A 24,348-nucleotide genomic window follows, 5' to 3' on the forward strand; every position below is an offset into this window, starting at 1 on the left:
TCAGCCACCCTATCAGAGCCATCTAGCGTGATCTACGAGCGAACAGAAATAATCACCACATTCCTGCATTATAATTTAAATGTGTACAATTATTTTTATGAGCAATTCCTATTAAATCGCAATGTAATATTAATTTAACAGAAAAATTATAATGTAGACAATAAATACACTAAGACTAAGACTAGTTCGTTGATAGGAATACGTCAAATTATTATAACATACTGATTTATACGAAAGATATCAGTGGATTCATCTAATGCCACGTTGCTTACGACAACGACACTTAACAATGAAATCCATTCTGGGAAAATAATTGTGAAAATTTTAGTTATATATTTTAAAAATATAAGAAAACATCGGTTAGTATGAGTATGTGGAGACAACGCGGGTAATTAACTGTCTGTGTATCAGCCATATTAGTGTTGTGCGCTTGATTGCTTCCACGAGAAAGCTTTGGGCCGTTACCCCTGCGGTACATCTGTAAACATCTTCTAGATAACGATCTGACGTTTGACACAAAGCGCGGTTGCGAGATACTATCTCGAAACTATCTGTGCCCCCTTACTCCCCACTTCCTCTAGCCTTCGTCTAATTATTTATTTATGTCTGACTATCACATCATCGATGCGCTCCGGTGCAAAACTGCGGGAGCGGTTTACTCCATTTCAAATTTAGCCGCCGACCGACGGGCGTTATCATCTAGGTGATCGCAGTGACAGTTTGATCCCAAATTAACGCAACGTTTTTATTAGCAATTCCATTTTACGAGGGATTTATATACCGAATAGAGCGGACAAAGCTTTTATGTTTAAATCTGTTACTGTCCAAAGTTTTAATACAAAGAAAATGTCCTTTGTAACATTATGTGTTTGAGACAACAAAAGGGATAATCCCTATCCGAAAGATTGTTTTGATTTTAAAAAGATTCTATTTAAATTTCATATAGATAGAATTTGAAAACAAACATATAATACACGTGGGTCTGATAAACAAAGTATCTTAACATACGTCGTGTTACGAACAGCTGAAGATTAAACATAATTCATGAAATTCGTTTTACACCGTTGCCACAACGGTCAATAATTGGAAAAAAAACTTTATGACATCTCACTCATACAAAGTGGCCGAGCCAAGGTGTAATTTGATTGAAAGCACCAAAAAAGTCTTATAATCATATAATAAGTGGTGGAATAATTACTGGGGTCTTAGTGGCAGGTGCTCTCTGGTGCGCACGCGCCTACCTCGGGCTTTACGACTTCGGACCGACGAAAAAGACAAAATGGTGATTGTAATGAATTAAGTATATTATTTTTAATGGGCAAAATATACTCTACGTTTTAGTTATCTGTTCATTGTTCATCATTTTCGGATTTTAGTTCGAAATACATATAGTTGAAGATAATAAATTGTTGTATAAAGTACTGTTTGTCATTTGCAACTTTAGTCTGTAGACTGAACGGAGAGTTAGGAAAAAAATTACAAACAAAATAAATGTCAAAACGTTATTTTGATAATTTTATAATGTATTTAAATATTTATATTATTTATTTAGTACCCTCGTAGTAGTAGTGTACTAATCTCTGCTTAGCTATATGACTAGGGACTAGATAGCGCTGTGTGAATTATTCAGTGTTATTACTATTATTATAGTACACACTATGAAAGCGGAATGTTTACTACCATTTATATGTGTATAATTGTAACAAACTGTGAGAGAGTCAAAAACAGTGATTATTTTCTTGCAACATCATATTTTATTATGTATGGCGTTGCTAAAATATATAGTTATATTATATATGTATGTGGTTATGAAAATTATATTATTACAGCAATAGTGTCGGAACGGTGTTCCTATCGATAATCGAGTAGCTGTTAAAGTCTGTGTCCACTTTGACAGTTACGAGGTCTTGTTGGCGAGCGCGTATGAATTAGTGTAGCTTGGTAGCCGTTTAAGATTTAGTACACAGGCGCTTCCACTCTAATTGGACCGGGTTCGATACCCAGAGGCGCGAAAGCAACATTTTAAATTTATTGCTTTCCATAATTGTTTTTGAGATGTGAATTCTGTGATGCCCTGTCACATATACCATCTTCATTACAAATATTACTATAGCGTTGTTTCTACCATAAAATTAGAAATCAACGAGTTAAGATTTTTAAGGTTAGATTTAATTGTTTAAATTAATTAATTTTATTGATAATTCTTAAACCCTCTTCGGATAGAAAAATTAAAAGAAATAGAAAAGAAAATATCAATCGGAAATGTAAAAACAATTCTTTCAAAGAGGTAACAAAACTTAGATAAATTCTTTATCTTCGTCTACTACTTACGTATCTAGTCATAGTAATAGTGTAATATTATCTTATCTGTGGTAATAGTAATTTATAAACTGCTTTAAAGTAATTTATAAATACTAATTCAAACAAAAAAAAATTTACAATCGATTAACGGTTAATTAAACAAGTAGGTATTAAGATTTATACTGATAATGTCAAATAGGTACCACATTAATAATTGCATTTCGCTGATTGTCCGATGAGACGATAATTGAGCAATGACACCTTAATTGAGTTCTGTTTAATTACAGCGAGGATGTTTTTTAGCTTCTTTGTAGGAGACTGTGAGAATACACCGCTTTGTGTGATTAGTGTAGTTCTTGCTATAAATTGAGTGTGTCGATAAATTTGGCGGGTGTATAAATCGTCGTTTCAATTATCCCCCGAGTAGCAGCTGTCGGCGCGCGGCCGACTACTGCCCGAGTATTTATTTTAATCACGCGCACATATCATACGACCACGATGGTGTTTTATCGACATCTCGAAGAGCACATCCTTAATCATTCTGTTTGTTACTAACTTATAAATAAAATAAAGTATAAAACTAGCTTCATCTCTTTTTTTACAGATTAATACAAAGATTCTCTAAAATGTTATTCAGTAATTTTAATATTGCAGTATTATATAAACGTTTAGAATGCAGTTGTAAGATCTACTATTGATCGCGTCGGCTTAAAGTATTAGTGATTATTAATAATGATATCAGTCGACAGTTTATTATCGATAAAATCTCTTTTTCTTAGTTATATCCACTTCTATTTCCAACCGACTTCAGAAAGTACTTGTTAGTTAGTACGTATATGTACTATTACGTATACCAAGTTTAAACAGTTTTTGTTGATAATTATTACTTTGACTTAGATATGACTTGCTTTGAGTTCTTCGCTTCATCAAGAGTTCTAGACACTTGTCTAGAACTCTTGATGAAGCGAAGACGATGCGAAGGAATGACGACTTCGTCATTCCTAAAATAACAATATAAAATTGACCAATGAAAGACTGAGAAAAGTCGTAGTAATGTGTATATGAATATCGCTTGATCTACTTCTGCAGATAAACAGTTTACTTGCAAAACGATTTCGTATAATCAGAACTCTTTATATCTATATCTCTCTATCTATCTCTATATTCTCAAGAACTTCGTCGCTAGACTGTTACCATTATTTATTTATATTTTTTTTATGTATTTGGAAGTACAAACAATGTAGTAAGCGGTTACCGTCGGCTATATACTTGAATAGCATGTGGATATCACGTTATCATAAACACCTGTGATACCATTTATGCTACGATATCATGTCCTTTATCCTGTATCTTCACTGCCCAATCTGCACACAATAACCATGCATAAAACACATAACTAACAAAGCAATCTGGTTGGCGTCTTAAATAGGTGAGACTAAGATAATATACCCTCGCAGACGACTTTTTACAGTAAAGTCTACCTCTCCTAAAGTCCTATTCACATATGCGAAGCTGTTCCTTATATATACTTTTCATAGACAAGTATTTATCAAATAGACCCATTAGTTTCTTGCAGACGTAAAAAACATAGAATTTACCTATTTCCATAGAAACTTAGAGCGGCGCCGGCCGTCGGCTACAGCGTGGCATTCGGAAACTGCGTGGAACTAATTCACTACCATCACCAAACATGTCATTACACCCGTCAACGAAAACATATTTTTTTTTATACTCGCATGTCACCGACGATGTAACTCATATTTTAGGGATGACTAATAAAATGGTCCATCAAGAAATAACTTTTCGTCATGTTCTATTTTTGAAACCTTCAAAATATTTGTAGTAATATCAACCCCTTAGGAAATAGTCGGACGGTTTTCATTGGCCCGTACTTTGTAAATTAACTGTAATACAATTTTTAAGCGACACATGTTTGTTCAAAAGAGTTACGAAAATATTCTACGTATACTTGTGATATCGTTTGATTGTTGGTGTGTATATATTAATATGGAATATTGTATATTCCATATTGACAATTTAAGATAAATAACTGACCAAAATCTAAATATCTGTACTGAAATGGATTGGCTATGGCTATTTAAATAATGGATTGAATGAGTATCTATTATGAATTGATAATTTAATACGTATATCCTATATTGTAGATACTTATAGAATACAGCTAATAATTTACTATTAGTATAATACATTAAAGTTCTTCATCTGTTTACTTTTAATATACTTAAGAAATTAGGAATAAAAAATAGAATGGTCTAATATAGACCTTACTACGGATGGTTGTGATAACGGATAAACATATATTATGATGAACGAAATTTAAAAATCGGATGTCACGTGACACAATTCCCGCCAATTCCGGGTAAGTTGCCTCGCGTGTGGCCGCCACCGGTGTTGCCCGTTGCGCCCAATTGGCCGACAGATCGTTTATTTGCTCGCCACGCCACATCTACCTCGTCCATGAGACCATTTCGCTTTTTAATTGCAAACTTTCGACACTGGATTGATTTGCTGAACGGGTTCTCTCTCGTAAATATGTTGTGTAAAATTAAAATGTAGCGGGACTCACAAAGTATGAAATGAATAATCGAAAAAAATAATGTCTCTGATTCGATTATTACTCTTTTTTTACCAGTTTGTGTCAATAATGTAGTTATAAATATACAACAACTGTAATGAATGTTAAATATTTGCATACTTATATTTTATAATATGTTGACGTATATATTATGACTATTATGACTATGGTTACGAATTACCATTTACATAAGAATTTGGCTGTAATTCGGAAATAAATTCTCACAAATGAAGGGGAAAATAAATTCACTTAGAATCGTACTAGTTTCTTATACCTCTTATAATGAGCTGAAATATAAAACCCACTGTCGCGGAAAAAAGAAATAAAGGTTTATAGCTGCACGCAACGAGAGGTGTCGCTTACGGAGTGAAAATAGTAGCGCAGTACGATAAAAACGTGGCAACTTCGATTACATTTAGACTACTTAGTATAATGGGGTTAGGACGAGTACCTATTGACTGCATACCAACATTAACTAGTATACTGCATAATTCATATTCAACTCAAATTAGTATAAATTTTTTAATGAATGAATATGTAATGCTACGCGCTCACCTTAACGGTGTACGCTGGTTGGTACCAGTGGAAGTAATAGAATGAAGAAGTCATGCCAGACAGTCTATCGTGCCGAATGTACCAGATATTGTGGCAATTGTCCCTATTACTAGCAACCCCCCATTCCCTCCCCTCACATGTCTCTATAATTAGCCAATATCCGGTGAAAAGCTTTTGAGATGATTACAATTATTTGTGTATGAAATTTATAACACAAAAGGTCTATTGTCTTTATTAAGATTATACATATAAGATTCTCTTCCAAAATGACTTGACCGATTCTTATGAAGTTTTATGTTTATATCCTGGAGGTTTGAGACTAGAACATTAACTATTTTTATAACCTAAAGAACAAAGGTGGTTCAATTATTTTTTTTATTTTTGAGAAAATAATTGGACATTAAAAATACATACAACTCTAAATTTTCACCCTTATACCATCATCCCTTACTTTTTTAATAGTGCAATAATTTTCTACTCTCTGCGGTTAATAACTATTTAATTTATATATTAAAACATCATTTCGTGTATAGTGTTTCTATATAATTTTAATCAAACTGTATAAATCAGACTTAGTAATAAGTTTAGATACGTTATGAATGTTGTATTTACTATGTTATTAGTAGTCGATGGGTGTCGGTTAAATATTGACACGTTGGTGGTGTCACAAAGGGAGTAAAAACAATATAGTCCCACATAATAATACTATCAGTTTCATTCAATAGACCTATAATTATGGTTTGTTTGCACTTCAATTGTTAACGTTTTTCAGAGTAATTGGTGCTAATTCTAGTAATTAACATTTAAAATTAACATGTCTCATTTATGATCTTTTCTTTTGGATCGCTGTGTCATTTTTATTGTATTAAGTACTAAATGGTGCTGCGTCTTTATCTAATAAATGTTTATTAGTATTTCAAGAAGAATATTTTTCTATTACGAGCTCTATTACGAGTATATCCCTTACACAAGGAATGTATGAGATTTCCTGTGGAAATTATTATTCTTTATTTCACACCTTCAAGTTCAAGGTAAATCTGTATGCAAAAATCATCGAAATTGATTTAACAGTTTAGGTATCAAATAAAGAGTCACGTCTTCACTACATATTAATATGTATATAAGTTATGATAAATGCAGTATCCGATTAGTAAATAATAATTGCAAAGCCCTATTTCACTTGCAGTTGTTAATGCGAGCGAGTCATTTAATTTTTCATATGATGCTTTCACGGAAAAATTGTGTACCCATGGGCCGTGTGTAAAATTTTCCATGGTATTGCGGAGTGTGTCTGTTATTTTCTCATTTGAGTGGTTTTATGGCTACATTAGTATTGTGAGTAGATGCAGGTTGATAGCATAATTATTTGTGCACTCTCCGTTCTAGAAACATAACGTAATTATTCACACGCACACCTAGACGAATCGCATCTAGATTTAAAATCTAGGCACATAGGTTTACTACTGTTTTAATAGTATAATAGAGGCTAGAGAAATGCAATGAATACGCGAGTTATGAAAAGGGGTGAATAAGAGGTACATGTATGCATATGTGCAAAAATGCAGGTGGGTAAGAAATTGGTAATCTTATAGTTTGTATGGCTTATAAGCTGAATAATAGTATTTGTCTGTGCAATATTTTATAGAATTGTATTTATAATATTGAGGTTTACAACATTTTTAGTTTTATTATATAGGGAATATAATAGATACTAGATTATTCTGTCTTGGAGGTTAAATAATAAAGATGAATGAAATTGGTTTAGTCATTCTCAAGTTTAGTGTTACCAAGGGAAATAGGGATTCGATTTATTATAACACATATTAGTTATATAATCTTAAAAACTACTGTAAGGATATTAATACGGTTTACCAAATTCATTAACAGAAAGAGTGAGAGAGAGATTCATGAACAGAGTGGTTACTGAGTTAGATTTATGTGTATAATTTGTTACGGTTTTGTGTGAATGGGTTGAAATACTCATGCAAAGCACGAGGGTCGCAAATATATAAAAAATAAGAGGACAGTCGCCTGTCGTACGATGTGTACATTGTATAGTTTAAACTACATGCGTCCGTGGAAGTGGAGTTAGTTACTGGTTTTACAAGCGACGGCAATAACGTTAGTTTATGTAGCGTGGGTCCACTGTTCGTTGTTTTACGTGAACGTGCCGGTACCTCGCGTCACGTACTCTAGTTGAAGGACTAGCGGTACAGTTGGCAACATATTTCTAAGCAGAATTTACCTATATACCTACAAATATTTTAAATGAAAGTAACGGGTATAAAAAGTCAACATTAGTATGCATTTTATGAAACTAAGCAACAGAAGTATCTGTAGTTAGCATCAATGATAAAACTGAATATTTCTAAGGTTTCCAAGCAGTAAGGCCTTAACTATATAACTCTTTGTCCAATAATTTAAAGACAATACATAATTGGAAGCTTTTTAAGGGCAGGTTGCGTTCTTTTCTGTTGGAACAGTCTTTTTATAGTGTTGGTGAATTTCTTAGCAACAAAAATTTTATAATTTCAAACACAATGTAAATTGTTACTGAATAAATAAAATTAATATCATTATATTGTTGTATAGGTTGTTAATGTCAGCGAGAGTACCATGTACATGGTACATTGTATTGGAATGTTGCATGCGAGGCCCGCATATGGAGTCCGGATTCATTGGTGGAAGGCCGCTGTAATTCTGTTGCTAATTATGACTGTTCGCTGTAGCGGAACTACACAACTTTCAGTCATATACGTAGCTGAATTAAATTAGAATTCGTACTAACAAAGCTTTGTACTAAATTCTCTATTGTTTCGTCTCTTTTATTTTTTATAGACTTCGAAGCAACTTTTTAATAACAATAATTTTAACTATATGTTATACTAAAATCTACTATATGCTATGCTATACTAAAATATTTTTATAACCATAGTTTATTTCAATATTCAAGAGGGAGAGAGAAAGACAAAAATATACATAAACATAAGATGAAATAAATACGAAAAGAATTAAGCGATAATTTAAAAATATTTATACTTATTATAACTTACTCTTATCATATTACTAACAGAAAAAAAAACGATTTTTAGACATACTTAAAGTAACAAAAAAAATTGTAGAGCGTAGGAGAAACTACTTATGTTACTTACTTTCATTAATTAGTAGGTATATATCACAGATAACATAATATTACATAGTATATATATAGTATTTTACTTTCATTAGAGTTATTTTTACTTCTGTGAATCCATATAACCATCAAATATACAAAGAATATATAACATTTTATACAAATACATAAATAGAATTAACACAGGCAGAATTTAGTTAAAAATATATATTATTTTTCTTTAAAATGAAGTAAAAATTTTATGCAAAATGAACGATAATTGCAAGTTTAGAATTTATGGGTAAAATGTGTTCCTAAATAATTTCTGTATATATGTAAGTAAGGCACGGTTTATACAATATACAGGTATGGACATCAGAATATAATGATTATATAGAATGGGAACAGCGCCCAGAGTAATTAACCTGGCACAATGGTCAGTTATTAAGCAATTTCAGCACTAACATGTCTCTGTATATAATATATTTGTAGTACCTATATACAAAAGCAGGGATCTTATACCTACTTAATGTGGATATTGTTATGTTCATAACAACATGGTCTTAATAAGGAACTGTTTTCTATGCGAACTGAATATTAAGCATCGCAAACAATATGCTTATTTATTTAAATTATGACATTTTAAATAATACTAGCACACTCGCAGAAATTTGTCTGCGTCGCATTTTCCCCATTTTTGTGACATTCTCAGTGCAGCTCCGCTCCTATAGGTCGTAACGTGATGTTTTGTAACCTATAACATATACAAATAACGTGGCTTTATATTAGTACCAAAATTTTTTTTAAATAAATTCAGTAAATCCCAAGATTTCAACTTCACAAGCTCACAAAATCATTACTAAAACTTTACCTCTTTATAATATTGGTACCTATAGGTAAAGCGATATTTTTTACTGCATTTATCTTGAGTCACAACTTAGTGAAATGGGGTGTCTTTTCATGGACACCTGCGATTGCAGATCACAATTTCAGACTTTGGTTTATCATTCTTCTTCCCATAAACTTATATAAAAGTAAATCTGAAAAATGCGATTGAAAGTGCTTAAATAAAATATTGGTAGGTAACAAGTATGTTTAGGTTATCACTGACTCTTGTAATAATAATAATAATACTAGTTATTTGTAGAAGACCTATTTTATTTATATGGCTAAATTCGTACGGAAAAACGAAACATATTCACGTTCAGTACACCGGCACACCGGCGCGAAGTCGGAACGTCAAATATCCCATAAACTTTAGCCCTTTAAGGGCTATTTTGCAAGTTAGCAAGTACAGGCTTTTCATTGACCCATATTCTGATACGGCTAAATCCGCCGCATCTGCGCAAATGTTAATGTATTTTATATTGGTTAAATTGGTGGGGCGACGGCGCGGTATGCGGTATGTGGTGCGTGTGGGCGATTCGCGGTACCGTATTAGAGGACGACGAATTGGCACGCACTAAGAACAATGCATTAAAGTACTTTAATAGTGTTGTAGAAAATTGGAGTGCACTTTGAACCTACTTGTTTCTTATCACATCTACTTTATTCTCTAAACTCGAAACACATTCCTCTGTATATTATTATGTCATACATTATGGGAGGTAAGAGGGTTGGAAAATTGTGACATTGTGTGGGAAGGACTGATAAGTTTCATGAAGTCAATATATTGAAATTTAAATAATTTATTGTTAGAAATGTAATGTTATTAGATTTAATAATTTATTGATGTAATATTTGCAATATGTGACTAGTTGTGACAAGAAATAGGGGGAGTCATGTAATACGGATCAATATGTTGAAATCGTAGAATGTGGTAGTATGTTTAGCACAAAGACTTAAAAAGTTACAAGATAACGTCTTAATGGATACTAAGCATCACAAATTAAGTTCTTCATAAAACGTTGAATATGTTCCTTTTTTATCATTACTTATTTAAATAAGTCAAGTGTGAAAAGTGAAATAAAACCCGCTTTACTTATAAAGCATTACAAAAGTTACCTAGTGTACATTACTGTACATTTAGACAAAATTTAAAGCAATACCGTATGATACAAAATATTGTTCATTAAACTGTATCTTTTGATAGAACTGGTCTTATCATTTTATGATAATAGTCCGAAAATAATTAAAAGATAAAAAAAATGCATTATGAATGTCCAAATACAAGCAATAACCAGGTCATGCTTTTGGTTACTGGTGCTGGAGCGGCGGGCAATGCAATCGTGCATATAGTGCCCATATGCCAACACCAACTTCCATGGAAGGCGATGAATAACTCATTGTCCGTCCGTCCGTCCGTCGTGACGCATGTTTCTTGGTAACACCACGACGCGACGCCAGTAACTGACCGAGATGTTTGACCCGAGAATTTAACGAAAGTTTAAAAAGCATATTGCCGAACACTCAGATGAGCTTGGTAATGACTGATTTCGTCCACTTGGGATTTAATAGACACATAATTACCTCGGTATAATTTTAAGTCATTATGTGGCATTTGTGGAGCTTCTCAGGTGTCTAAGGACTAAAGTACTATGTCCCTGTACCCTAAAATTTTACTACCTGAGATATGGTAGTACTTCAATCGAAACACATATTACCAAGCCATCTCTCTCGCAATCCACACAGTCGACTTTGTATAAAGTCTACTTAACTACTTAACATTCAAAGCCCATCATACTCTAGGGCATATGATAAATGGCGTATACGTGTAAGGTCGCATTGCTGTTCAAACGTTGTAATATAGTGATCCATTAACTTGGGGACCTTAACCTCATGTAGATACGTCAGCATCGATTCCCACCAAACGTTCGCAAGCTTGCAAAGTGCATCGCTGCACTAATTAGGATGCACCGCGAGTCACCCACATGTCGGCGTCGGTAACCAAACAACTAAATATTCGCACACAACTATTGTAGCCGGTTTATGGTTTCGGCTCGCCTTTATTGTCCCTAGTTAGCATTCTAAATTGGTGCCGCTGACGTTTTTTTTTATGCAACTAAATGTCATGTCAGAGCAATAAAATGGAACATGACTGGCGGAAAAGTTGTATGATTCACAAGACACTTACATGTATTAAACGAGGACGGGATTACGTTTCAATTATTGCGAGAATGTTACGGTGAAATGTTTAACATACAGTTTTAAGGAAATTATAATTTTATTAGTTACTCATGTGTATATAGTATACACATGAAATCTACTATTTTATTCTTTTTCCCTATTATAAAATGTATTTAAAATGGTAGATATATACTATACCAATCAGTAGCTCTTATTATTAACTATGATTATACAAGAACATAAAGATATATGTAAATAAGAATAACTTCAGTACATGAAAGTAACATGAAATTTCTCTTGTCTGCAGGTAAACCGGCCACTAACGATGAAGAAAGAAGGTATCCAAACGAGGAATCGGAAATTAAGCAGTAAAAGTAAGAAGAAGAAGGGAGGAATGGGCATGGGTGGCGGAGGGGCTTGTGCGTTGGCACTGGGCGGAGTCATGGGAGACATGATCAAACCCTTAGGAGACGGAACCAAAGGCTTCGGAGGTTCTGCTTTTCCTTCTGCTATGGATTTCGGTAAGTAATAAAAAATATTTTATTAGTATCACACGTCAATAATAAGACATATTAAATGTGGAAGAGCAATAAAATTGTAATTAAATGTACGCTGTAGACCGGCAAGTAATAATTTGCGACTGGGATCGGCAAATTTGTTCGCAGCTTTCTTATGATTTAGCTTCACTTTTTAAAGGGTTTAAAACTAGTTAAGTTTTAAACCCTCTCTTTGTAACTATACATGAATTCATTAACGTATTGTTTACATCTTTTCTTTACTGTAGATTATAAATATTCTGCCATGGATTACCTAACTAATGAACTTCAACTATCATGTACCCTCCTTTTTAATTTTGTAATCTTGTGGTTGTACAAATAAAGCATTATTATTATTATATTATAAATAAAGTATAGTGTATATATCTGTATGAAGTATAGTAGTTTCTGTTGTGCAACGAAATCTTATTAGATTTGTCTTTACAGGTCAACATCAAGTTGGTTTGGTGCACCCAGCGGCGGCACATATGTCACACTGGTACGGGGCGCCGCACCAGGGCTTTGCACCACCTCCGACGTCACACAATCCCTACCATCACCATCACCTCGCGCAACTTAATTCTATGGTAAATATATTTCACATTTTCACCACCAATTCATGGGTTTCAAAGTTATTTTTTACCAGTTGTGTTATCCGCCTGTAGTTTGAGATAAAAAAATACAATATATTAAACTTCGTCTCGTCAAATTTTATTAAGTTTTGTTAGCTTAGGCATTTATTGGAGAAAAGGTAATGGTCAATCTTTGTTACTTGTGATATTTGTATGGACGGAAAATGAAATGACAGTCCTGGTCATAACGAATTATGCTATATGCTATGCTGTAGTCACAAACTGTACAGCCTTAGCTTGGTTGTCATAGTAAGGATAGTTGTCCAGAACGTACTCGTACGTACTACGTCTTAGTGTGTGACTATGTACTATGTTCAGAACTTTTTTTATCAATAAAAAATTTACTAAACTGTTAATAATGCTAAATTCTGTTACTAACAAATGTGTTTATTCTTTTCAGACTGGCTGGAGGAGTGAATACACGTGATAAGTCTATCAAATTCAATCACTCCAATTGGATTTACCTAGATATAGTCGTTCCATACACACAACCGTCTGTGGACGGATGTATTGACCTTTGATACGGGTATCAGTGATCACTGATACTTGGACGCTGTGATTAAATACTACAAGACAAAACACTAGTAGTGACTTATATAAAATATATCAACACTAATGACACACAATTTATAAGACTGTTGAACTGAATTGATGTTTGTAAGTTTTATATCTGCAAACACTTCGCATAGAACGTTTTCTAAGTCGATGCTATTGTAGCAGTCAAACCCAGTGAAGACTTTGTTAATCAGTCCTTTAAAAGTATTAAGTGTGTTTACATGAAGTAACTAGCGAAATTGTACAGTATTATAATATAATTTAAGGTCGAAGTCGGCTTATACGATAAATAAGTATACTTAGTTCAAAGGATAATCTGTGTATTTTGTACATATCTGTAATACCTAAGTTATACTCCGTTCCTGTATATTATTTGAATTTTTGTATTTAATTTTGAACTGTTCGGTTCGCTATAGGAATTGTGATGTGTTCAGAGAATTATTTCCAGAGATATTTTTTTTCTTTATGTACATTTTATTTGTGTAGTTGGTATTGAATGAAATGCAATAGTAATTTATGTATTAATAGTTATAAATTCATGCGAATTGTACATAATAGCTATCTTACATAGTGACATAAAGCAGAACTGATTTGTTTTGGATATCAAGGTTCGCAAGGTACTAATGAACATTTTTTTTTATTGGTGAAACTGGTCACTGATTTGGATTGTATCGTCAGTATTATCTAACTAAAATATAGTTTTTTTTGTTATTAAACGAGCATTTGTAAAACATACCGTTGTAAAAGTAAGACGAGTGGCCATAATTTGCGAGATTTTGTCAGTTTGTAAAGTGACTGTAGAACAATCAATCTTAAATAGATGTATGTAAGCCTAGACATTGACAAACAGTTCACTGGTATTTTCATACATAATCTCGGAACCCCAAAATGTAAATATGAAATGTAAATGAAATTTGTAGACACTAATAGAGAATCATAAAACGACATTCGACTCAGAAATCAAGGGCAATATATGAGCAGTTTTTTTTTGGGCAAAATCGGACTCGGCGGGCACACTGAGATGATATAAGATCGGCCCGATTTCGCTACACACGAGACGATTTAGGAAGCGATTCAAAGCGCTACCCACCACTACTCTAATATTGTCCCTGGTTTTAGTGTCGTGTGTGTACAGTTTTATAAGATTATCGAAATAATATGTAAATTAGTGATCACTACAGAACGCCTATAACGATATCCCGTACCTAAAGTTTTTAGTTTTTAAAACAAAACATTTGTGAAGTTGTGTATTTTAAATGAAATTGTGAATAAATTATCAATATTGATATTAAAATTACATTATTTTAATTTACATAAGACCCCACGGCTAATCAAATATGCATGGCAGCATACATATCTACACAGAAAATAAATGGCAATAGATAAAGGACTAAATTATAACTTTTTTAATATATGCAAATATTACAAAGTTGCAAAGTTTGTTTATCAGTATTTTACAACATTATTTGCCATTTTAAATTCATAAAAAAACTAACACAAATATAGATTTGTCCATTTTTTACTCTCTTTTCTTTCGTCTTATTAAATTCTATATATGCGTAATACAAATGTGAAAGTATGTTTGTTTGTCGAATTAATACTGGCTCGACCAACTGTCATGAACTTTAACGTACACGTAACTTGTGTAATACTTTATTGTATAGGTACAATAAAAACAAAGAAAAAGATACGACGTAAGCAAACAAGGTATATGGGATGGAGAATTTATATAAGATATATATTTTATACTTCGGGCACGCAGACAAAGTTGCGTGCAATAATTGGTAAATCATAATTATATTACCTACTAGCTGTACACACGACTTCATCCGCGTGGAATTTAACTTCATTTTTCTAAAATAAAAGTAGCCTAATTTACTCTTTATTACATCAGCTACCTACCAATATAATTCCCGTCAAAATCGGTCCTGCCATTTCAGAGATTAGCCGTAACAAACAGACAGACAGACAAAAATTGTAAAAATGTTATTTTGGTGTATGAACCGTATTTATATTCATATGCAGGTAGTAAAAAAGGTTATTTCAATATCAGATTTGTACGATTTAGAGGTGAGTATTTTTAAGAGATGATCTCTAAAACAAATATTCGATATAAAATTTCCGAAATCATTCACAGCAACTGCCCTTGAATTAGAAGAATCAATTGACCATCCAATTACCCCGTCTTATAGACCGTCCACCATAAGTCACCGGATCAATTCTGCGCGTCCTACAGAAAAAGTCGTCCAAAAGTCGCGTTTATCTCGCGGCAAATTGAAAATGCAGCCGCCCGTGAGATTGTGACGCAACGGGGCCGCTGCCTGCGACATATGGAGCTATTCAATTTTAATCGCATTTCAGAAGAATGGACATTGGATAAAAGTACGTATAAAATGGTCTCCGTCCCGCGACGATAGGCCCCGCTTAATAAGCTGGTTTTATTTGCGGTTACATCCCGCTCCGATTTGAGGGTGACATTGTTGGTAGATTCTACACAATTGTGTGCAACTGATCTTTTTAAGTGCCACGGAGATTTCTATGTTTATACAATCATACGGTTCGATGGACAGCGAGATGTTTGCTTCAAAGTTTTTGTCATCGTTGTAAATTCATTCCGAGGTTATAGATTCTTGCGTATATTCCACAATACGATATTTAAGTAGGTATAAACCATACAAGGAGAAACGGCGCGGTATTTGCAACAAGCGATTTTTGAGACAGTGGAGCATAAGTCACGGGCCGGCCGGCGGCAGTGATATATTTGCAGCTAGCGCGGGAAAAAATGTCGCGCGACAAAAAACGCACCATCACTCTACGCGATTTATTGCAGCTGGCAACACAGGAATATTCGCTTACACTTGCCGACGGGTTTTACTGCCATGGGGGAATGCGTGTTCCGTACCCCCCGATGTGATGGAACTTCGCACCTCGCTAAATTACGACTATGCACGGTATTCCGCAATGTTCGAGTAAGAACTTTTGCATACTTATAAGTTTCGCCCTGTTTGTACCACACGTACCAAGGCTATGTACAATATTTTGTACAATGTTAGATGGTATCTTAATCTGAACCATAAATAATATGACTGAATTAAGTAGATAGGTAATATGTAGGTGATATACTTAATTCAAGTTAATGAAAAAAAATATTATTGCTTGAGAAAGACAGAGAGGAATCTCGGGCGACGCGTCTTCCATTTCATTATTTTGTCCTAGGATGATGGCTCTACCTAATGTAGAGTAAATATTTCTTTTTTATGAAATGTCCATTTATTATGTTCTTATATATTGCTTTATTTATGTTAAATATTTAAAAAATAACCATCGTAGTCAGACATTTCCGAACAAAATTGTTAAATGAAAATATCGAAAATATATTTTCTCTGAGAAATCATTAAAATTCGTACAGTTTTGGAGTAGAAAACAGGAGAAGAACACGAAATCACTATGCATGATACCACGAGGGAGGGTCATACATATATGATTAAACCATCGAAAAGTGATGTGTCCACTACCCGGGCAGTCAAGGAAATACAATTCTCAAATTTAAGGTACTCGTAATTTGATAGGTGCTTACTATTGTGAAATTATGATACATTACATATATCAAGTGTATGTGCTGATATATTGTATATTTACAATTCTGTGCTGAAAAGTAGGTTCTGCGAATCGCACGTTAATATGAATGTAATTGTCGTCGAAGAAGCCTCGCGTTGCTGTTGGTGCTGTAAAGCTTGAGAAAGCTAAAACAATCTATTGTTCAATCGCTTCTGGTTTCCACAGTACAAGGAAGCATACTTATTACCCAAGGATGGACATGTACTATTCTATGTTTGTATGTAGGTATTCTATGTCTACTGGGTGTAAATTAATAACATACCTACGTGAAATTTTCAGAATATAGGTAGTTAATTTTCAATTACAATTTTTAAGACGATTATAGATTACAGGAAAATAACTTGACATAAATCATGATATAACTGTTATGAGACTAATAAGACAGTCTGTGTGTTTTCTTCATAATAATCATAAAACACATTGGGATTTTGGCGAATATACTGTCATTCAAAGTCGTTTATATACTTTAAAAATATAAAATAACAGTGCATACCTACCATACAAAATATGTTCTTATTATTATTTAATAATAATATATTAATTTAGAGAAGGAGTAATACATATCTTCGTATAGGTATTCGACTATACGAAGGCGTCGATTATCATTTACCATCAGTGGGCCATCAGCATGTTTGCATTACATAAAAAATACTAGTAGATCAACATAATAAACTATCTTTTAAAAGTGTCCATGAGCAAACTCACAAATCCTATAAGGACGCACTCATAGAGCGCAGTGGTTCGTGAGTAAAGGATCGTCCACACTTGAGCGGTCACTATTCGCTTGATCCTGGAATCAATCTCGGATTCTCTCGCGCTTATCTCGTTGACCCCGCTCTAGACAAATATCACGGCGCATTAGATTCATTTTCGAATTTTTCACTGATATTATTTAGCTCAAATAATATTTTAATAAGTATAGGGGGAAGGGGGTAGTTAGTAATGGGGACTAATAACTGCATTGCTAGTAATTTATCATGCCAGGTTAACCTCCACGCGGTGGAAACCATTTATCATGCCAGGTTAACTTCGTAAACTGTTAGCGCAGGAGGGTGGTTATCATCCATAAAAAATAAGTATAAATAAGAACAAAATATTATGCATACTTTTTAAATTTTCTACACTATATATTTTTTTTAATTATGGCGTTTTAACATACAATTTATATTGTAAAAGTTTGAGAGTTGCTAAATTCTTTAATATTTAGTAGAGTACAGTAGTTTTTAGATGACGTCCAATAAAAACACAGATGGCTAAACCGAAAAATTATAAAAATATAGTTTAGATCTCCTTACATTATTTTTATAAATTTTCTGTTTAGTCATTCGTATTTTTATTGGGCATCTTCACTATTTAACTTATGTTATTTATAATTTAAAAATGTTTGCAATAAAATAACTTTAAAGTTACAACACAGGAAGCATGTAGACTCAATTTATATACCTTTTTAGAAAAAGAGATGACCACTATTAGAAATTCTAAATCCTTAAATCTTATAAGCAAACAATTGATTATAGTGAATTGAATGGGATCGCTATATGATCCGGTCATCATTCGCCAAGTTAGTGCCATGCCGCTGGCCGCGTGAGGTGCGACCCGGGATTTACCCGGACCGCTTCAATCAAGTGTGAACGCTTCTTTATTACGATCGTAAGACTTTCATAAAGATTGGATTTCAACATAAAATAGAAAGAGTGGGGTGACGAAACAACGATACGTCATAACGAATAATATTAATAGTACAAGTGATGTCAAACATAAAACTAGCGCTTAGATCGTTTACTATGAATATTTTGTTTTGTGAAATGGTATGTTCTTGTGTAATGTATGATATTTTCTTTACATACTCTAAATTGAAGTCGCTTCCACTATCTGTCCGCTTAAATCTTTTAAACTGCGTAATGGATTTTAATCCAATATTCAGCAACAGATACAGTGATTCAAGATAAAGATTTAAATATATGTATGTATATCTATATATGTATATATGTATACCGCACGGGTGTACGAAGCCGTATATATCTAACTAGCTACCGGCCCGGTAGCTAGTTAGATATATACAAATGAAATATGTACGACCAGTACAGCGACAAATGAATTTGTACAAATCAAGAAGTAACGGTCAAGTTTTTTTATAACTGGTAATAAATAATGGAAAGTGATAACTGTCATGTATATTATTATCAACAACATCATGGACTCCACGTCGTTATGTATAATAATGCGCTGCCATTCCTGATAACTAAGGTGTTATGTTTCCTGCATTGGAATATCACTCTCCTCTTTCATCCTTGATATGGAACTATATACCTACCTACCTATAGATTATAATATAGTAAGCTTGTAGGTTTGTAGGAGAACTAGAAGAATTATAGACGCCCACATAGACGATTTTATGTAGCATCCTTCTGGAATTCATCATATGTATATAATATTAATCTATTTTATATAAATAATTCGAATCATATTTTCAACTTTAATGTAGTCAGATTTCCTCTGGTTGCTCTATAAAAATTAATTAATAGTGAGATCTATGAAGTCATGAATAATCATGAATTTAAACTGTAGAAGTTTATGTATGTATGTGCATTGTTTACAGTTATTCCGTTGAAACAAGCATAAAATTTTTAATAGATTATATTCGATCATTAACAAAGTAATAAAGGATGGCGGAACCAGTTCCATCTCTTGTTGGAATCACAGAATCTGTTCTGGGAACTACTCCTATTAGATAACAGATCAGAGATCATTTAAATTAAACAGGAACGATTACTGAGCCGATGGAATCCTATACCGCGTGCCGGACACCACGAATAAAATATTTTAACATATACCAACCAACTACCAGCCGCTGACATGTGAAATGTAAGCTACAGCTTATGTAATTTTTTTCCATAACTTCTGGTATTCTGGCATGGCGTTGTTAAGCCATAACGTAAGCTACAGCTTGTGTATTTTTTCTGTAACCTCTGGTATTCTGGCATAACGTTATTGAGCCCTAATTTAGATGACGAAAATAAATTAAGATAAAATGAAAAACTAATTTCGTCACATATAATCATTGTTATAACCTAGAATATGTACAAATTGGTGTATGTCCAAAATTTGTAATACCGCTGAATTCAAGTCCTGGTCAACATTAAAACTTTCATGATGTTAATTTCTTTAGATACGCTATGTTATTCAGTGCTTTTTGAAGGGTGTTATGTGGTCTTTGTTCATTAAAACTATATTAAATTGAACAAAGTAATTGCTTAATATATTCATCATACGAGTATACGTATTCATGCTTATTCAACTATATGTAGTGGCAGAAACTATAATAATATATGAATACATTATATAATTAAAGAATACATTTGAAACTCTTGATAGAATTACGACTATTTCGTAAATCCAGAGTAAGTTAATTAAGTCATGTCATTTAAACTATACTATAGTACATTATTTTAACTGTTGATACCAAACGTGTGTTTGAGAAACATTTGTGTCATGTATAGTATTCGATGAATTGTCCACGTGAAATGTATGCAAATCATCTGCAATTGGAATGGTTCCTAAATAGGAATTCAGTTACCATTATTTTGAACAATTATTCTTAAACATTGACACACAATGCTTCACCATATTACAACAATTAGAAAACAAGTGATTACGGAAATAAGCGAATTATGTGTAAAATCTACAGACCAGATAATAAAAAAATTCGTATCCTGTAGTGGAATACGAATAGATCGTCATTAGGTTTCGTGTTTATACTCCTCCGAAACGGCTTGGCCGTTTTTGATGAAATGTATTTTCAGTACGTCTGAGAATAGATTTGTAACTAATTTTTATTAGTTATAAATCTATTCTATATGGATCGGTTATAAATCTATTCTATCTGAATACGTTTATAACAATTTTTTATACCCCTAAGCTTACCCAACAAAATTTTTGCCAATAATTCATTTTTATTAAAATACATACAGCCTTAAATTTTCACCCTTCCACCACCAACCCCTATTTTTTATACCCTATTATTTATAAGACAAAAAAAAGTTTGCCGGGACATCCAGTATTTGTCTAATATTGTAAATCTTAACCTACGTTTACAAAGTGAGTAAATTTACGTTAATAGGTATGTCTTAACGTTAAATTTCTCCTATGTAGCTTAATAACAAGAACGCACCTGCTTACCTCCCTCGCATTAATATTATAATGTTATACAAAGAGACCCCTAACTGCGTTTGGCAGACGAACTGCCGTACGTAATTATTATTTGGTGTAAATGTATTGAAAATTAAGTCAGGTATTGGGGCAAATAATAATCATTCTGGAAAAAGTATGCTAATTGTAGAATAACGGACAGTGGTTCGACAGGTGACAGTACAAAAACTAAAAGTTTGATGTCGTAATTTTCATTGGTTGTCACTCGGTGCTTTTTTAAGAGGGGACATTGCGATTTTATGTAGTCTGTGTTCATTAAAACTATATTAAATTGAACAAAGGAATTGCTTCATTAAAAGTACATGCACACATTTTTAATGTCTGGCACAAATACTTATTTAACTTTTACCGAATTCTTTCACAACAAAAAAATACTCTTTTAAAGAGGAAATGTATCGCCACGATTGTTATCCCAGATGAGGTAGTCAGAAGCACTGTCAACTGTCGACTGAAGCACTAGATTTGCCCACATTTGTGTTATTTCATATCGATGTTCCTTTCACCAGAAAGTCAGTTAAGAATATAAGTTGACACAGGAAGTTATTTTTGGTGTCGACCATATTTGAAGTCACGAGTGTAATCAATTGTTCGTTTGAATTTATTACATTAGGCGATTTAATATTATGCTGGTTTAAAACCAAGATTATTTTAATATTTTAATTATATGTAATTGTAAATCTAAATCAATTATAATATTTTATACATAATCAGTCTTTAAAAAATTGTTTTATCATATAGGGAATTTTTGTCACTTCACACGTCATATATTTTTCTCAGCATTCCTTGCGGCTTTATTAATGTAAACTGACAAAAAACTGAAGTAGTAAAGGAAAAGAGTTTGAAGAATGGATTTAGTTACGTTCTGTTATATACTATTAATGTTAATAATAATACGATACGATATATAATAAACACAGCTGTTACAGTAATAATAGTACAATATTATGTTATCTGTGATAGTACTAAATGATACATCTGAACACATTTTAAAATTATAGTTAGTTATAATTTTGTTTTAAATAAAAGACAGTTAACAAAATTAAAAATTAATTCGTATTCTTTAAAAATAAATCCGAGCTCTGTTCTTACTTCAGAGATTTTAATCTAACAACACAAACAACTTTTGGTGTAGGTACGCAACTGTTTACTAAACTTAATATTTTCCCCAATATAAAAGGTTTAATTAAAAATTTTACATAAGCTTCTACTTTGTTCTTTCTGCTTTTTCTTATCGGAGTCTGTATCTGGCTGTCTGTTACTTTTATACGGGTAAGAAAAACTTGACCAATTTAAAGTCTAACTAGTCTCACGGTAAATTTTTATCGAAAAGCAGAGAGAATAATAAAAGTAATCCATATTGTAATCGTTTTCTCAGTTATAATATTTTGTTTTGTATTTTTAAATAAAATTATAAAAAAAATCTATCTTTAGCAATTTATATCCATCCAATTGTTCATTATTACTTCTAAAGACACATTTCTTTGCAAATGTATTATATGTAGAAATAATGTAAGCAAAAGAAGCGTAAGAAGTAAATGTTAATGTTATGTATAGAAGGACCTTTCTCAGTGTAAACAAGCTTTTATTTCAATGCAGTTCTTCTTTGCAGAAATCTGCCACAATTCAGATTCTTACAATTTTGTGGGCACTTTTTTACATGAATAACATTAGTTTCGCCTTTATATATTTAGTTAGTAAAAGTCAATTATATTTTGTTGTACCTAAATATAAGTAACTATAGTATTTACTACGAATACAAATAAACACGTATTCCTTTTATAAATTGATTTATGTCTACTTGTAACTTTTAGAGATTCAATATATCTAAATGCTTAAAATGATCATCATTCATTGTGACTAAATAAATGGAACCACCTTTACTTTCAACCGTTACAGCGCCGAAGGAAATAATTTGAGAATTAACTTGTACTTTTACAAAACCGTATTATATGGTACAAAACAGAATATTTACATATTACATCGAGGGCGCCTGAATCACCTGAGCACTAGTATTGCCAGATGACCGCCTTTCTCTCGCTCAAAATATTCCCAAAATATCCAGGTTCTTAAAGAAAAATATCCAATAAGGATAGTCTATATCGGCACATAGATCGAGACAATTTTCCAACTGTATATATAAGTGATGTTCTTCTATTACTTCTGCGACCTTAACTAGCATTTTTTGTACCGGTATGTTACACATTTCTTATTTGTTGAAGCTTGCAGGCTCGCTCTCGTTCTTGATTTGTTAGTCCATACCATGTCAATAAACCTCCAATCTCCAAACTTAAAATTTTCCCCTAATAAAAATTGCAAACAATGTTCGTTTAATTTCCCCCATGGAAACAAAATTCCAACCAAATTTGGGGAAAATCCGCAATCTGGCATTACTGCTGAGCCAAGTTTAGGGGGCATGTTTATAGCTCCGATTGCGAACACCGGTCCCCGCTCGGGTTTCCGATGACTTCCACGCACCTTTAGTGCCTTAATAGGTTCTTGACCTGCTTTTTAGGCCTTTGTTTTATGTAATGACCCCTAATTGTAGTGTTGTGACTCATTACTATACATAGGGTAGATAGAGTTTACTACAATAACCAAGACATTTATTGCCAGGAATGATCACTGTTTAAAATTAATATTGATGTGGGTTAAGAAACTGTTATCATTAATTAGTATAAAATAAAGTCGCTGTCGCTGTCTGTCCGTCCCTATGTATGCTTAAATATTAACTACGCAACGAATTCTGAAACGGTTTTTTTAAATTAATAGAGTGATTCTAGAGGAAGTTTTATATAAGTATGATACACCCGGGCGAAGCCGGGGCGAGTAGCTAGTATGGTATAAAGCAAACACGTTTATATGTTGTGCTACAAAAGCAGTGTGAGTTTCTATTGTATTTTTTCATGGAAGATTTTTCAATCAGCAGTAACCGCCCCTACATCTGACAAATTATATTGCTATTTACATATAGAGCCAATAGTTGAGTTTCCAATCATTATATGGATTATAATTTTATTCTTATTTCCTTATATATATAATATAATATATGGGTACTTACATAATTTTATTATTATTTGGGGTCAGCTGCATCGAGAGAAATATGTGTTATACTAAACTGTTCTACATTAGCTCACAACTCAATCAGATGAGATTCGTAAATCTAACCCA

At 32.8% G+C, this 24,348-nt stretch overlaps 2 protein-coding genes across 4 annotated transcripts in view; one reads left to right on the forward strand and one right to left on the reverse strand.

Annotated features, from left to right (window-relative positions):
• LOC131846984 (GATA-binding factor C) overlaps positions 1-14,635 on the forward strand; it is a 113,738-nt gene extending 99,103 nt beyond the window's left edge. For all 3 annotated transcript variants that reach the window (XM_059196413.1, XM_059196414.1, XM_059196415.1), the window contains exons 6-8: positions 11,938-12,151; positions 12,614-12,753; positions 13,199-14,635. In XM_059196413.1, the coding sequence (XP_059052396.1) occupies positions 11,938-12,151; positions 12,614-12,753; positions 13,199-13,225 (381 nt within the window). In that variant the 3' untranslated portion in view covers positions 13,226-14,635. The remainder of the gene's footprint in view (positions 1-11,937; positions 12,152-12,613; positions 12,754-13,198) is intronic.
• LOC131846990 (transcription elongation factor 1 homolog) overlaps positions 1-24,348 on the reverse strand; it is a 380,500-nt gene that overhangs the window by 164,245 nt on the left and 191,907 nt on the right. The window lies entirely within an intron of this gene.

This window comes from Achroia grisella, unplaced genomic scaffold, assembly GCF_030625045.1.
Source record: "Achroia grisella isolate CSIRO2021 unplaced genomic scaffold, CSIRO_AGI_Agris_v1 utg515, whole genome shotgun sequence".
Classification (NCBI taxonomy): domain Eukaryota; kingdom Metazoa; phylum Arthropoda; class Insecta; order Lepidoptera; family Pyralidae; genus Achroia; species Achroia grisella.